This window comes from Anas acuta, chromosome Z (genome assembly GCF_963932015.1).
Source record: "Anas acuta chromosome Z, bAnaAcu1.1, whole genome shotgun sequence".
Taxonomy (NCBI): Eukaryota; Metazoa; Chordata; class Aves; order Anseriformes; family Anatidae; genus Anas; species Anas acuta.
This window is the reverse complement of record NC_089017.1, coordinates 7820230-7837442: the sequence shown is the minus strand read 5'-3', so window position 1 is coordinate 7837442 and position 17213 is coordinate 7820230. Positions and strand designations below refer to the sequence as shown.

Genomic DNA, 17213 nt, shown 5'->3' with positions numbered 1-17213 from the left:
TTTATTACTCTACTAATTGCCTAAAATAATTTCCTGCTCTTGTCAGGAAACGATGCACATACTCGTTCTGACCCGGTGTTTTATCCATGGGCAGGACTGGGCCCTTTCCCCACTTAGCTTGAGCTAGCTGCCCTTGCCCTCAGCCCTGACCATGTATGTTCAGCATGCTGCTGCAGGAGAGGGCTCAGAAGCAAAACACGGGCTATCTGTCACCCCCTAAGAAGCCTATCAATACCCCAATTCCTTACCCAAGTGCTACAGTATGTCGCTGATAATGCTTGTGACCTTTTGCAGGCAGAGTCGTTAATAGCTGTGTCTAGACAGAGAGAAATTTTCCTTCATCAGATGGGTGTTTAACCTTTTTCAGTTTTCTGCAAACGAGCATCATCTCAGCATCTCCCCAGAGGCTCTTGCTGCTGGCCAGTCTTCCAAATGATAATTAATCAGCAGGAAAAAAAATATGCCAGCAACTTGTTTATTGTGAAACACAACTGTCAGGCTATTAATTACTTTTTCCTATTGTACTTCGAGTAAAGGACTAAACCAGCAAGTCTTTTCTGCCCTATCAACTATGGAGTGGAGAAACGTGTCATCAAAACACCGCCATCCCCCAGAGCTGCTGTGGCACCCTCCTGTGGGCATCGCGGGGTGTCTGGGCGAGAGGCAGCACAAGGGGTCCCCCATTCCTACATCACACCCACAGGCGCAAGATGTCCCCTCCACAGCCTGTCTGGGCAGGGAGGAGAAAGAAGGCATCTGTTTAAAATCAGGTTAAATAAAAGGACGCTTGAAACCCAGCGGCAGTCACCCTGGGAAGCAGCGTAATTGCAGGTTGGGCCAGCCGCAGCCACCAGTGTCACCCTGGAGACCGGCTGGTAAACTGGTCTCCGAAAAAGGGGAGGCAAGGCTGCTGGGTAAGTAAACAAGTAAAACGAGGTGGACCAGGAAGCTCTACCGTGAGGCCGGCACTGCCCACGGCCCTACGTTGCCTCCCCTCACCATCCACCTGTGTCGGGGCAGCAGCCTGGGAGCAGCCGCGTTACCACTCCATACCGGCCCCCGAAAGCTCCCCAGTCCCAGCTGGAAACACCAGGTGCAAGATAACGTTGCAGGTAAAGGATTTTCTTTTCCATTTTCTGGCTCAGAACAGGCTTCTCTCACCGGTTGAACTTGTGGCTTGGCCGCGAGCAGTTTGTTTTACATACGTATACATATATCATCACATATAGATATAAATGTGATGAATAGCAATGCCCCACTTACCAGAACAGAGCCAAGTGCTGCTGGGGAGGGGGGAGAGGTAAAGGGGAGGCTGCAGGCTGACACAGAAGGGTTGGTGGGACTGGGAAGCCTGATTTTTAGTGAGATGTTAAGGGGGTTGCTAAACACCCATCCAATTTTCACACTTGCAATAATTTAATGAAATTGTTAGGAATAAAAACCAAATACATGCAATTGGTTTAGGCCACTTAAATTGATTGACAGACTCTGAGATCTTTTGCTCAGGTGTGGTGTGTGACTTGGGATTTTGGCCAGGACATGCGCTTTCAGAGCTGACAATAACCCACAGACTGGTGTGGGCTTATGTCTGCCACACCTGGGTGTTTCTCAGGAAAATCAGGCCTTGATTTTGTAAGGGAGCTCTTGGGCTCAGCTGAAGGATAATGTATAAACAAACAGTACTGAACTAGAGCACAGTTTAGGTTAAATCTGCCTCTTTCCAGGTTTAAGTCTGCCTCGTTCCAGGTTTAAGCCTAAGGCTTAAAGGGATGCAAGGAGATTTGGGTGATGAACAGTTTGACATTTTTCTGAAAAATTAAATAAATAAATAAAAATTCAGGTTTAACTTTTGGTAAGAAAAGCAACCATTGCTGTTCAGCTCACACAACACAGCATTGCCCATGGAAACAAACAATGGTGGAACTCAGGGTGCTGTAATTGCTTGTAGTCCAGGCTGCAAGGCAGAACAAGGCTCTCCAGTGTTCAATTAAATTAACCAGCCCCTTTTTCATTTCACAGTGGGAGACATGTGATGATCTTGGAAGAGGTATAAGAATTATAAACATGTAAAATTACAGTTATGACCTTTTCTTGTTGTAGTAATGGTTATTAATACATAACACATTTGGAAAGTACACAGTGAACTGTTATATTCAACTTATCCTGACTGTATCTGTTATTATTTCATGTTAGATCCAAAAGGGGGCTTGGATACTGAAAAGTTAGTTTTTGCATTGGTTACTATGTGTCCTGGTTTCAGTTAGAACAGAGTTAATTTTCTGTCCTGCAAATGGGCAGGCTGGGGGTGCAGCAAGAGCTGCGAGGGGACAGACCCAGGACAGCTGACCCAAACTAGCCCAAGGGGTATTCCATACCATCTGGGGTCATGCTGAACAGTATATAGGGGTGGCTAGCTGGGGGAGGAGGCCAGACTGCTCAGGGTTAGGCAGGGCATCGGTCAGCGGGTGGTGAGCAATTGCATTGTGCATCACTTGTTTGTACACATTATTAGTAGTAGTACTATTATCATCATTGTTATTATTATTATTATTGTTATTATTATTGTTGTTATTATTATTTTCCTGTCTTATTAAGCTGTCTTTATCTCAACTCACAGGCTTCACTTTCCCATTTCTCTCCCCCATCCCAGAGAGGGAGGGGGGAGGGTGAGCGAACGGCTGCGTGGTGTTTAGCTGCCAGCTGAGTTAAACCACGACACTGTGTAGGTGTCTGTCCCCTGGCACACACTGTGTTGTTCACATCAGTTCCCATATTCAGTGCATCAGAAGGGGCAGATACTTAATATCAACCTGTAGGAATAGCTGCTTAAAGTTAGGAAAAAGAGGACAAGAGATTAGGACATGCCATAAGCTTGGCTCTGGAGTATCACTGGTGATAAGACATGCTGTTTTGTTCTTCCATAAGAACTATGTGTTCTATCTCCCACAGCGGCAGGATGCCTTTGCAGAGAGGTAACAAAATCCCAGCCTTGGCCTCCAGTCTCATCCTCCAGGAAAAGAGCTGGAAGCACAGGGAAAACAGGATGTCTGAGCTCCATATTCCAGTGCAGGATCTGAACAACCACATTTATCTTCAATGCCAATATCTACAATGTTGTTTTAATCTGATGGTCTTATGCAACCACTCAGAGGAGGTTTCTCATTTCCCCCTGGGAAGTTCCAGTTGAAGATGAAGACCAACAGGTCACCCAGAAGATCTCTTGCTGGGTGACCTGTTGATCTAGGTGTCCATCACCCCAAATTGTACTGCTGTTATGTAATCTGAAGGATTTTTTAATTTAATTTTATTTTTTTTTTACTCTTTGTCCTAGCAAGAATGTTGTTTAAACAGCTAGTGGGACTTCCTGCAGAGGTACCTGATTGTTACCATTTTTCCAAGGTCACATCTTGCTTCATTGTTTGTAAGATCTCTGTAACTCCTGTCCTTTCAAAGACTGAGATCGGATCCTGCTGCTAACAAATAACAAAAGGATTTTGCCACTCATTTCTAGTAGAGACATAATCAGGTATTGCACTCTCTCAATATTTCATAGGACAGTCTGCAGAAAGAGGGTTGCTTGGAAAAAGCGGCATATATGGAGAGCAAAATGAAAGAGAGAGCTTTTGAATCACTGTGAATTCTCCATCCTTGCTATGATTTAGAATCTGTTTTCTTAAAACATTTCTTGAAATAATCTTTTAACAGCCATGGAAGTGTTCATCTTTAGTTTACAGCAGCTGCCAGCAGAAACAGGGAATTGATAGACATACTAGTGTGGACCAGGCTCATATGTGCTGGGGTTTATATTTTAATGCTTTTCTTTATTAGTTGAATGTATAGTAAGGATTGTCAAATACGTGCTGTTGTGTGACATAGGAAGCCAGGTCACGTTTAAAAGGCTTTAATGTAATATGACATTAAAGTGCAATATTTTTATGAACTAACTTTAATTGCTGAGTTTGATATCACAGCATGGTGAAGGTTGATTTTGTTATTGAACATCTATAGAGAATGTAGATTCTCAAAGACCAGCAGAATTATTGACTGTTAGTGTTTTTAACCATTACATGTAGAGATAAAAAATGGAATTGTTGCTGCCTATGGCATTAGGAAGATTATAATAATGCTTTGTTCCACCTCAGAAAGAATACTGACAAAGTACTGGAACAAGTCAGGAACAACAGCAGAATTATTTAACATCTGGAAATTGATTTTGTAGCAAGAGTTCTAAGCTCTGTCTAATTGCTTAGCCAAAGAGTGCTTAAAAGGAGCCTTCAGATGTTTGCATCTGGAGAAATTTTGAACAGGTGTAGCCCTTAATCTAGTAAAAGAAAATATAATATCATTTGGTGATGGGGAAATTTCAGACTGGAAGCAAAGGAGATATTTTAAAAATGAAAATGATTTAATACCAGTACAATTTAGTCTAGAGATGGCGCGTTCTTGCCTAGAAATGCTTTTACGTGCAGAAGCAAATTATGTACTTGCTGCAGAGATAATTGAGGATTGGACAGTTTCAGTGGCTTTTATGGAGGTATAGGAGATTATAATAGATATCATATCAGATGGTCCCTCTCTAGCCTCAATTCATCAATCTCACTGCAATGATTATTTGATGTGTGTTGCAGTATACGGGAAATGCCTGCACTGAGCCTGAGGCAGAGAGCTACTGAAGTCCTTACGTGGTGTTTTTGTGTAGATATTTTCAGTGTGCAATGGAGATGAATTATCTCATAATTTGTCTCGATCATATTTGCATAGTATTTATGCATCTAAATGTAATACAGAGGCAGACAACACAGTGCTAAGCATGAATGTTTATGCACACTGTATATAGATATATATGCATAATATATAGAAGCTATAGGATATAAATACAGAATGAAAATACAGATTGCACTGTACTTACATAATCTCACTGTATTTTATATTCTTGGCAGCTAAAAATTTCCCCTTAAGGACAGGTCATTGTCTCCAGAAAACATTTTTGACTGCTGACCTCGCATAGCTGGAAGGCTTCTTGGTCACTCACTAATGAGCTCCTGGGATAACTTTGCCCATCCTGGCTGAAGCAAAAGCTGACAACGATCTCTTTTCTACCACACTGGATTTCTGCATTATGCTAGCACTGAAAACAATTTTGGGGAACAAAGACTTTCTGTCTTTATGTTTCTCCCAAGCTCAGTTGGTGGGGTCTGAAGGGGTTGCAAAAGCGAGCACACATAAAAACAACAAGCAGCCATAGCCAATGCCCTGTAGACAGGAGTGGAGTAGTTAAGGTGAAAAAGTTTAATCCCCAGTTTCTCAGAAATTTTCTGACTGCTTCAGTTCAATGACACCGAGATTCGAAGTGTGGTGGGCACCCATGATGCCTCCACATCATGCTTGCCCACCTTCCACATCTCCCCTCCCTTGGGCACCCCTCAGCAGAGAGCACCAGGCCCAGGCAGGCCTCTGCCATGACTCAGCCAGGCCCTTCCACAGCTCTGCCACACCGTGGCCTCTTCCTGTGATGCTTTAACGGCTGGAAGACATTTTGGGAACCTTCTTCATGATCTTCAGGCCCAGCAGCCAGGCTATGGATGGCAGTCCTGGCCTTGAGCTGCTTCCCTACTCAGCCACAAGGATGGGGACCCAAGCTTACAAGTGTCTTCATTGCCCACACACCCTCTCCCCAGCATCAGCATGGGGAACAACAGACAGAAAAGAAGAAAGCCCTCAGCCAGGACAATTTTTGCTGTCACTGCTTTTCCTGTTTGGGAACACTAACTGCCAAGCTGGCAAGGCTGAGGAGGCTCAGCGGGGCTGCAGTACAGTGGCAGCAGTGCTCTCTCAGTTATGTCCACCAGCTTTCCTTGTGTTTGTACACTCTAGGCAAGCAAACTCGTACCCATATTTTCAAATTTCATCTGGGTTAAGGCAGCAGTGTCGTTGTCTGAGCTCTTCTTTCGGGTTTGGTGGCCCATGAAGTGCAGGTCAAAGCAATTATTTTCACTCAATGAAAAGAAAATGTTCGGTTCCTCTGGCAATTTCCTCTTCTGAGAAAAAGATAAAATGAAAAGGAAATAGAGGGTGAAAAGGAGTCCTCATGAAAGAGTTGCAAACACCTTACAAGTGAGGGACTTAGGATGCTCTATATACTAAGGCAGGCTTCAGTACACTATGTTTTGTGTATGAATGCACATTGTCTGAGAGCTTCGATCTTTCAGATGGCAGGTACGGAAAGGCATGACCGAGAGATGGCAATCCAGGCCAAAAGAAACCTGTCTAAAACAACTGACCCTATAGAAAGACTTCGACTGAAATGCTTAGCAAGGGGATCTGCAGGCATCAAAGGACTTGGCAGGTGAGTCCAAGAAGTCAAATCAATGAAGTCAAATCAAATGTTCAGCCTAACAGTTTCAGTTGCAGGGGGCACCATAAGTAGCGCAAGGGTGGTTACGGGAAAAAGAGATGGGGGCTCTTTGTAGGGTGCCCAGTGATGATGAGGTGAGAGTCAGTGTCCATAAGTTGATGTGAAGGAAATTCCAGCTGAATATGTTGAAAAGCTGTTTCACCATGTGCATGACAAAGCACTGGAAGACAGCTAAGCACTGGAAGCAAAACTTCCATCTTTGGAGACTTTCAAACACTAGCTGGCTAGAGCACTGAGCACCTAGGCTTAGCTTTGAATTTAACATTGCTTTGACTGAAAAGTTGCATTAGATACCTCCAGAGATCATGTTTAACCTAAATTATTCTGTCTTTCTTAAAATAAAGATCCCAAAACAGCTCTTGGTTGAAATTCTGGCCCTGCTGAATTGTGCAGTAGGAATCCCCACTGCTCTTATTGAGCATGGCTGTGCTTTGCACTCCTTGTGCTGTTGTTTGGGCCTGGAAAGTGCAGTATCCCTCCCTGATATCTTGTTTACAAGTGGCAAAGTGAGTCCTCAAGAATTTCTGAACTAGATCCAGGGAAGGAATTCAGGCTCATTCAACTCACTCTTTAGCTGCCTGTGCTCAAAGTTTTGGTCCTTTGAACTTTCCACCCAACTACCAGCTGTGCCAGGAAATGTTTGAATTTAATTCTTAATTTTTGCCAGGGAGAGAGGAAGAATGTAGAACATCTCTCTCCCCTTCATGTTTTCTGCAATTAACTTAAGTGCCTCGATATGAGGGATTTTGTCATTCCTTGGGGTGTGACTCCCCCTTGTACAATGATCTGTCAGCTGCCCAGTATATGGGGGGCACACAGGCTGCTTCTGCAGTCACCCTGAGAGTGTGGGGCACCCCACCCCAGGAATGGGTAGCTGGGTCATGCCCTGGAACTCTCCTTGTCTTCCTTAGCCTCAGAGGGATCCTAGATGACCCGCTGCAACTTCATCTATCTGAACAACTCTTGGAGAGCTCAATATGTAATGAATAGCAAGACTACTTCAGTTAAGGTGCCTTCAACTCATTTAACTTAAGCTTCAGGAACATAATCTAAGCAGGAGCAGGTCCACTCTGCTGTCGATAGTTTTTTTTTGTTTGTTTGTTTGTTTGTTTGTTTTTTGTGTGTGTGTGTGTGTGTGTGTTTGTTTTTCTCAGAAGAATGGGCAAGGGGGAAATGTTATTTCAGTAAAGTGGCCCTGTTCTCCAGCACCTTGCTAAACCTCTGCAGCATCCTTTAAATTCTCCTTTCTGTTCTCCTCAAATTGAACATTTTCCACAGAGTATTTCGCATTTTGGATGATGACAACAGCAGGACCCTTGATTTCAATGAATTTGTGAAAGGATTAAATGATTATGCTATGATGATAGACAAGGAAGAAGCACAAGAGATCTTCCGGGTATTTGATAAAGATGGCAGTGGAACAATTGACTTTGATGAATTTCTTGTTACACTGAGAGTAAGTCCGGGAATTTATGTTATTACTGAATTAAATGGAGAAAGAGCCCTGATTTATCATTAGCTAAACTTCAGTACTACTGAAACACAGTATTGTTGTGCACCTCAGAAACTAGCAAAATCTACAGCTGTACTTACAATTTCTGTAACTCTTGAGAAGTTACAATATTCTATTTCCATCTTAATATGCCAAAGGGAAAAAAAATCACCCCCAAATAACTCCTATGTGGATGAGAAAGCTCAGAACCTTACATGTCTCTGCAATTGATTGGCAAAATCTAATAGTCCTAAGTAAGGAAATGGTTGTGATGGATTTTTATGAATTGCTGTCTCGATTTAGGTACCTCAGTTCCTATATAACAGTCCAGGTACCTATGTAGATTAGCCCATTAATCTCACTTTTCTGTCCTTCATCTTATATTATATTTCCTCATAGCATGAACTAGCCTAGTTGGGGCTTTCTCTAATAGACCACAGCATGACAGATTCTGTTTGGAGCCTCTGCTCTGCTTGAGTCACAACAATTATAAAGAAAATAATTAGTGCTTGCTGATGACAGAAATATTTAAAATTGGTAGAATAGAAGTGTTCAAGAAGTCTTTTCTCTCTTTTTGTTCCTTTACAATCCTGTTGATAGACATTAATTGGACTCTACCACACCACTTTTTGGTGATATATTGCCCTTCCTATGTCATGGACAGTGTAGACTGTCAGCATTTTGCTGTCTTATGTGCCTTGAACTCACTTTACTATTAACAAGAGCAGTTACATGAATTGTGAACTGGGCATTTACAGAAATAAATTGAATCTGCTGATATTTCCTTACAGCCTCCCATGTCAAATGCCAGAAAAGAGATCATCATGCAGGTGTTTAGGAAGTTAGATAGAACTGGAGATGGTGTCATCACAATTGAAGACTTAAAGGGACTGTATAATGCAAAGCACCACCCAAAGTACCAAAACGGAGAGTGGACAGAAGATCAGGTTTTTAAGGCCTTTCTGGATAATTTTGATTCACCCTATGACAAAGATGGTAAGGTAAGTGATACATCTGATGTCAGGCCATGAAGTCCCCAGTTGACTCACAATTTGAATTAATTTATTAAATGTGAAAATGGTCCCAGTACCAAACATGCATTTGCATCATATACATGGGGTACAGTAAAACATATGCATAATCTCTGTGTAGGACTGTTAGTGTAGCTTGCTTAGGCATTGATAGGCAAAGAACAGGAGGTGCAAAGGTAAGCATGAGACTGCATTTATGGGCTTGTAGGCTAACTCACTCAATTGCTAATTTTCAAAACCTATGTAAATTGGAGGATTTTTTTACTTCTTAGGAGAATAAAAACAGGATCCAGCTCAAAAGCAGGTTCCCTAATATGTGAAATACTTTCATTTAGCATTTCTCTAGTACTCATAATCTCTGAGATGCTTTACTTGGAAACCTATCTGTAGCACAGATGGACTTATCCACAGGGTGTCAGAGGGACAGTGAGGTTTGAGAAGAGCAGAGGGAAAGCCAAGAACTGTGGCTGGAGGGCTGTGAGAGTGCGGCCAGAGGGACCCAGGGCTGCCACCAGACCCGCTCCCCAGGAGCTACCAGACAGTGCAGGGGTAGGAGGCTTTCCTTTCCTCTCCAATGCAGGTGCAAAGCCTGGGCACCCTCTGTGATGGACTTCTCATGCATTCAGTTCATAACTGTCTCTGAGCCAGGCATGCTTCTTTTCCCCTCATTATGTGTCAGCAGAGTTCTTTGGTCTGATCTTACATGCATCGGATCAACACCGAGAGACTTCTGCTGTTCACTTGTCAATATTTGTGGTCCGGGTTTTCAAAATAATGAACTGGATAAGGTTTCATCAACTCTTTATGCAATGTCTGTAACATTTCACTGTCTATTCCTAAATAGTCTTAGGTTGCACCTGGGATTTCTTACTGCACTGTACTGGTGACACCTGCCTGTATAATGACTGGTTAATACACCCAAATCCTCCACCTGTTTTGTTTCCAACAGGCATGTTCTCAGTTTGGTACAGTAGTAATTGCTTTTATTTCTCTTGGGCATGACTTTGCATTTAGTAGCACAGAGTTTCATCCCTTTCTCTGCTGTGTCATCCTGAGAGGTACCAGTTGTGAGAGTTGTCCCTTTTCTGCAGCAGTGATGATGTCTAGCAAACCTCAGCAAAAATTTCATTTTTTGCCGAGGTCATAAATGAATACATTAAAAAAGATGAGCCCCCAGAATTATTATTGACAAGCTGAATGCCTCCGATTGGCCTCATCAATGCCTTGCTCCTAATAAATGCTACAGTGTTTGAACTTACAGAAAAGTTACCACTCCCCTCTTGTTCAGCAGTCTGTTCAGCGAGCTCACCAGACTGTGGTTTCTTCTGAGAACTGTCTCTGACTTTGCCTGTGCCAGAATCAGGGGTCACTAATGGCTCTGATATGAACAGATGACACCTAAAATGCTTTTAGCTAAAATGCCTCCTGGGTAAGTTTCTGCTAGACAGGTCCTCTTCATCATGGTCTTGCTGGGTACCTCTGAAACAGGCAGGGTCCGTGAAGCTTGTAATCAGATCGTAATAGTAGGACAGGCTGTAGAATTCCCTTCTCCCATTTGTCATTTGTTGCTTAGCTCTCAAATGCACAACACCATAGGAGCAAATATTTTTCTGTGTAATGTTATATTCAAAGAATAATGCATATGGTTCAAGAGTTAAGGTATCACAAGAGATGCACTATTTTCATCATCAACTACCTATTAAAGATACTCAAAAACTCTTTAGTATTTGAAAGAATTTTTGTTTCTTTAAGTGAGACCTGTTAGGGCACTGATATTTTCTCTCTAGTGAAGAGGTATAAAGCTCATATCTGTCTCTGGGTTGCACCAGGAACCCCATCCACTTGTATTAATGATAATGCAAATAGACAGATGATAGCACTCCTCAAAAAAAAAAAAAGTAAAATAAAATATTTGCCTTCCTGGATGGCATTGACTTTAAGTTTAGAACCTGATAAGGTTAGTTTAACTCTGCATGTTTAATTTCCATCCAAGTGTTCTTGGAGGACAAGAGCCCTTATTTCTGGTAAAGTGAACTCTGTGCATTTTCACTGTCTTCATTATTCCTGTTACGTTCCTTTTCACTAACAACAATACGAAATAGCAGGTGTTAAGTTTCATTTAGAGTTTTTCTCAATTTGTGGTTTTGGCTTACTATAACATGAAAAAGTAAAAAAAAAAAAGTTCATTTTTCTATTTTAAATCCTTCTGTCTCAGGTCACAACAGAAGAATTCATGAACTACTATGCAGGAGTCAGCGCCTCAATAGACACTGATGTCTATTTTATCGTCATGATGAAGAACGCTTGGAAACTCTGAATGTAAGATTAAAGGAACAAGACTTTGCTTTCACCTTTTGTAGGTTCCCATGATTAAGTGTATGCACAACAACATGCTCATTTTCCATAATAGCAGCTTCCAGTAACTGTGCCAATTACAGTCTTACAGTCAATCTACAGAAATAATTCCCAGATGCTTTGGTAGTCTCAGCCTCAGGGGATTGGCAGCATAATCGGAGAGCAGATCTGGCATACAGCCACTCAGCAGATCTAACCCTTTTCTTCCTGCATCCCTGACATGTCTTTTCTTCTCTGAGATGGGCTGTTCTCTTCTCAGACATCTGCAGCAGGTCACCGTGACTCTTGAATGTATCACCCTCCAGCACTAGATACAGCTCTGCGGGGCAGAGGACACAATAGGAGGAAAATAAATGTTCAGAAAGGGTGATGATCTGGGGCAGGCTGTTAGGAACATGAGACAGTGCCCCAGGGGTGGGCTGGAGGGTCACATACATACCCCTCTCGCCTGCAGCACTGCAGCATCTCCTGGCTTCTTGTGTCTCACCCGTGGGACAGAGCCACTGCCCAAGTGCTCAGCTTGGTGCTGGGAACACGTGAGTTCCCAGTGCCGGGAGGCTGGAAAGGGAAACAAACCAAGCAGGGGAAGGATGGATCAATATAAATGCCAAAGACTCTTCAGAGCCCTGTCTTTTCCACAGCTTACAACTCAAAGTATGTCAGCTTGCAGGCATCTTTTGTGCGCATGCTTTGCTTCAAACCTCTGTGGGCCTGCTTATTGCTTTTCTCCCCACTTTGGTTTCTTTCTTTTTGTACTCTGAAACCATCTCACTAATGGTTTTCTTTAAATGGCATACGTGTGTTACAGTATTTTCTTCTCTCTGTTCCTGGAACATTTACCAGTAGGGTAGCTGTTGTCTGTATACACTGACACCGAAAGTTGCTTGCTGCTTTTTCTGCTTTTCATATTTGTATTGGTTTATGACAGAGCTATGTCTTCAGGGAACTTTCTGGGAACTCAGGAACTTGTAGTTTTCTTGTCTGGTCGTCTTCTGTTTCTGATGCTGAAGAAAGGGTGGGAACACATCCTTCTTGCTGCCCCTGGCCACACCGATGAGACTGTCAGTTCTGAGATCTGCTGTCTTCTTTCTGTTTCTCTCACAATGTGCTGGTGTTCCCTGAGACAGAGTTGATGTAGAAAATAGTAAATGGCTTGTGCATTGCAGTGTTTTGTCCATTTCAGACCGGCAGCCAGCTAAAAGCAGTGTAGACTCACAGACTATACTTTCAAATTAATTTGACTGATGAAGTCTGCTTGTGCTTAGTATGGACTGTTAGTGTGTGCAAGGATGTGTTACACTAATAAAACACATGGAATCTTAAAAATCATTAAGTTTGGAAAAGATTTCCAAGATTATCTGGTCCAACACTCTCCCTACCACCAGTGTCACCCACTAAATCCTGTCCCTAAGCACCACGTCCAACCTCTCCTTGAACACCCCCAGGGACAGTGACTCCACCACCTCCCTGGGCAACCCGTCCCAATGCCTGACTGCTCTAAGCTGGAGCACTGCAGTCCTGAGTGCTTGTAGCTCTAGTCCTGTGCAAACTCTGCTTTTGTTTTTTCCAGCCATGACCTCAATACAAGCAATAGGTGTATGAAATTCCTTAGTAAATGCTGTGCATGATCAGTTATTGTCTTTGATCTGTGAGCCTCAAGAAATTTGCATACTGGCTAACAGTGTAAACTGGTGGAAGGAGTTTTTTTTTGTGATTACCATTGATCATAATAGGAGTCTTACTGAGACGCTACGGAGGTGCTAACATAGGTTATATGAAAAACAAACTTGCTGCAAATAAAGGCTTTGCATATCCTGGCAGCTTGTGTGCAATCCATTTCTTTCTCATTTACTAATTGGCTCCAGAACAGGGTATTGTGTTAGCTATCTTCTAAATTTCAACTCAAAAGAAAGCAATGGTAATGGATGGCAGGCATCACAAAATGAAGTGCTTTCCTTCTGACATGCTAGCTCATGGTTTCAGACTCCACGAGTAATCTGTTGTGCTGACAGTTAATCAAGGGCAATGGAAATTTAAATCTACATAGCTGCAACTCCTAACCAGTTTGTCTTCCCAGTACTAACCCTTTCTGATTTTACTTAATCCCCAGAGCAATATACATTTCTAGAGGGGAGGATTAACTGGGAGCAGGAACAACAGAACCAAACAGCAGAACTGGAAACAACAAAACATTTTTAAAGCCAGCAGAAACTTTGCTACCAGCCTCAGGCAGCTTTTGATGTAGCCTCTTACGTTGGCCTGAGTGTGGGAGCCGGGGGAGCTCAAGCCCCTCGTGCTGGTGTCAGAGGAACCCTGTGGGCTCCTCACTCTGCCCAGCTGCTGTCCTGTCACCCATGGGGTGTGCTCCTCAGCACCTTCAGGAGGATGTTTTTCACGATTATATTGCTTCAAAAGTCTGAGCTGCCCTTCAGCCCCTCACCATCCCTCTCTGCCGAGGCTGCTGCGCTGCCAGCCAGCAGAGCCACAAACAAAGCTTGACTGCCTGTGCCCAGCCTCAGGCTGCTGTGTGCTGGGTACAGAGATGGCAGATGCTGGAGATAGACCTCGGTGCAGGCTGTCCTGCCAGCCCGTGGTTGCAGAGCGCACACGGCAGATGCTGGGAGATAGGTGGCAATGCACGTGACCGTATCTGGCGCTGCCATCAAGATTGTCAGATCTTGGTTGGTACTTCACGCTCGAACATTTTATTTCTTCTTTCTGATTGTGCGACAGATGCTAAACAGGATGGCACAAACCATAGGAACATCTGAGTCTGCAGGGCTGTGAGACAACATAAGAGGTGAAGATTTTGGCTCCAGCCTTGCTGCAAAAATGCTGTCTGACCCATCTGGTCCTTCAGGGAGGGAAATGGCTTTCTCCTACCTCTACCTGGGCCATTAGAACTTCTCTGTGACTCCACCAAACTGGCACAAGGTGGGGGGAGATGCAGGGCACAGCCTCTCCCTTCAGTATGTTCCCAGGAAAAGAAAGGCTGCTTCTGCAACAGCTGGTACTTCATGTTGGTTTTGCCCCGGTGTGGTTTTGTGGCTTTGTATTTTTGTTCCTGGAGCGAAACTTTTTGGCTTGATCTGGTCCAGAGATGTTTGGTTCATGTTTCTCTCCTGCAGCACGAATTTTTGGTTCAGGTAACCAAGTTTTGATGCAAGCCTCTTTCACTCTTGCAATCAGGACACAGGTTGCGCTCACCAAGCTGGTTCACTTTGCTGGTCCCCTGGCAGAAAGCTGTCTTGGCAGGGGCAGATGAAAGCGGCTGAGGTTTTTGCAGACTAAACCAGCTGTGCACGCTGCTAAATGAAACCCAGTGAGGCAGCGACTCCACAGCCCTGCCCCAAAGCCTCACCACTGCGTGGGCAGAGCAGAGCTGTGCCACCCCGCAGCCGGGCTCACACCTCTGCCGGCAACAGCTGATGGAAGGGGCCAGCCCGGTGGGTTTGGGCTGGTTTTGCTACTGACCTCTGTGCTGGGAGCAGCAGCATGCTCAGCTTCACTTGTTAAACCAGAAAATGCTGAGAGCAGCCCGATGCCATCACCAGCTGCCCACTTTCTGTGACTTTTGCTATGATTGCAGCTCCTCCAGGGAAGCTCTGATCTTATGGCATAGACTTAGTAGTTGAGACAGTCCCACCAATGGATTTCTGCTTTGTTTCTCATTTTTAATTAAAAAAAAAATAATAATAATAATAAAAATATATATATATATATATTTACTAACATTTGGAGCTTTTTGCATTCATCTGGTGGTGGTTTTATTGAGGTTTTATTGTTGGAATACTCTAATTTCATTGCTGCATCTAAGTCTTGCAATCAATATTTAGCAATAACTAGAATAACTTGTCTTACGTTCAGTTTGCCAGGACATAGCAACAACTCTGTCTCCAAACACACCAAGCTCAATACACTGACCTCAGAGTTATTGGAATAAACAAAGTGTCAGAGCTTGCTGGGGCAGCACATCCTGATGTCAGATCAGGACAACCTGATGAAAAAGTCAGACTTCTCTGAAAGGGGCTAAAGATTTTTCTGCAAAACATGGGAACGTGTTACATAAACACCTTGCTGTGGGCTACAGTCTATCCATCACACATTTTTTACTCTGTTTTTCTCCTTCCTAGGTTACAAAAGATGAATTTTTGAACTACTACTCCGCAGTTAGTGCCTCTGTGGACACCGATGCCTACTTCATTTTAATGATGCAGTAATCCTGGAAAGTCTGAATTTTGCTATTTTTTGCCCCACATTGTTTGAAAGCAGAGGCAAAAAAGATGTGAAACACTGCTTAGTTTGTTGTGGGTTTGTTTTTTTTCCCCCTGTTCTTCTCCGGGGAACACTTTCTGAGCTCCGTGATGGGGTGACACCAGTGGTGTCCCACCACTGGACACTTCCACGTAGCTTTACATTTCAAAAGGAGGTACCTAAAAGCCAAGGAACAGCCAAGCCTTGGTGAAATCTGGAGTTGGCTGGGTGAGCCAAGCAATGGAGCATCTCTAAAAAGGAGCATCTGCATTTCCCAGCATCATCACTTCTTTTCTCTCTTGGTAGATTAGATTTGTTTTGCCAATATTCTGTTATACACAGTGGTGCTGATTTGGGACTCTTCATGATCACAGTACTAAGGAACACTTTAACCCCAAAATAATGCTTCATGGAAGCAGTAATTCTCCTTTATGTTTCATTTTAGCTCATTTGAAGAGATAGCTTCAGGAACGGGAGACCAAAGTGAGAACTATCTCAAGCCCAAAGCACAGTGAGCACAACACTGTTTCTATTCACTGCCACATCGCAGCCTTACTGTACAAATGCAGGCAAGAAACACTTCTGCTGGGAAGCCCAGAAGGAGCCAAGCCCCTGCCTTGTAGACATAGACCCCAGCAACCTCCTGCCCCTTCCTACTGGGGTGGTTTCACGGTTGGCTTCTGCTGTCTCCATCTGCCCTTTGTTCAGCCGGGCATCCCTGCATGGGTGGCTGGCCACCCTGTGGCATGGGGCATCATCTCAGGAGCACAGAGCAGATCCCAAACCTGTGGATCACAATAGGAGAGGGCATGGGCTCCCCCTCGGGTCAGGAGATCCTTGTCCCCAGCCCGATATGGGCAAAGAGCCCTCTCAGAGCATCAGGGCCTACCTGGAGGAGATTCATCCTTTCCTGCTGCAAGGCGAAGGCATCTTTGCCCCGTTGTTTATCTCGTGGCCCAACTTCACAGTGCATCACTTGCATTTAATCTTTCCTTCACACTGACCGAAATGGTCCCCATGCTTAGCACCCTACAAGCAGCATTTTTATGTGCTTTATCGATATTTTTAATGAACATGCACAAGAGGAGGAGATCTGGTAAACAAACTAATAAACCCAGCAGGGGACAATTACTGTCCTGGGAGATAATTAACATTTTTCGGCATCATTAAAATTAGTCTGTGACTGTATTAGACCTGACAAAAGACTTAGTTTATTTCAGGGGTGATAGTATGTGTGGCATTAGGAGATGCTTGCATTATGGAAAAGGACTGTGGAGAGATGAGGGAAAGGACAGCAGTGGGAGCCTGACAGTGCCCAGCACCCCAACATGAGGCAGCTACGTGCAGAGCAGGGCAACTGGGCTGATGAAACACCATTACCCAATGCCTACAAAATAGTCAGGGACTGTTTTATACAAGAGATTCATCTCCCACTGTTCAGGCCAGATGGTCAAAGCTGAAGGAGCACTGCTAGTCTCTGCATGCTTAGAGAGCGCTAATCCCCGAGCAGCGCTGTCTCACAGGGGCTTAGTGCTTGCAAAAGCTCGGCCTGAAGGGACTTTCTCAAACACCACTGCATTGACCAGGTCGCTGGCACTGACTTGCTAGCAGTTGGATGTAGCTCAATTAATGGGTTTCACAGCTGTGTCTCAGAACCAGGGTCCTT

At 43.9% G+C, this 17213-nt stretch overlaps 1 protein-coding gene across 1 annotated transcript; it reads left to right on the top strand.

Annotated features, from left to right (window-relative positions):
- The first annotated feature begins 737 nt into the window (after positions 1 to 737).
- On the top strand, positions 738 to 15587 carry CAPSL (calcyphosine like). Its single transcript, XM_068666765.1, has 6 exons — positions 738 to 1112; positions 6210 to 6346; positions 7694 to 7871; positions 8699 to 8908; positions 11154 to 11257; positions 15427 to 15587. The coding sequence occupies exons 2-5, from the start codon at positions 6210 to 6212 to the stop codon at positions 11253 to 11255; spliced, it is 627 nt and encodes a 208-aa protein (XP_068522866.1). The 5' UTR covers positions 738 to 1112; the 3' UTR covers positions 11256 to 11257; positions 15427 to 15587.
- The last annotated feature ends 1626 nt before the right edge of the window (positions 15588 to 17213 follow it).

Bases quoted from the DNA above. Each gene is read 5' to 3' on its own strand.
- CAPSL (XM_068666765.1), top strand. From the start codon at position 6,210: ATGGCAGGTACGGAAAGGCATGACCGAGAGATGGCAATCCAGGCCAAA. The intron at 6,347-7,693 runs GTGAGTCCAAGA...CATTTTCCACAG, and splicing joins GGCATCAAAGGACTTGGCAG to AGTATTTCGCATTTTGGATG. The intron at 8,909-11,153 runs GTAAGTGATACA...CTTCTGTCTCAG, and splicing joins CCTATGACAAAGATGGTAAG to GTCACAACAGAAGAATTCAT.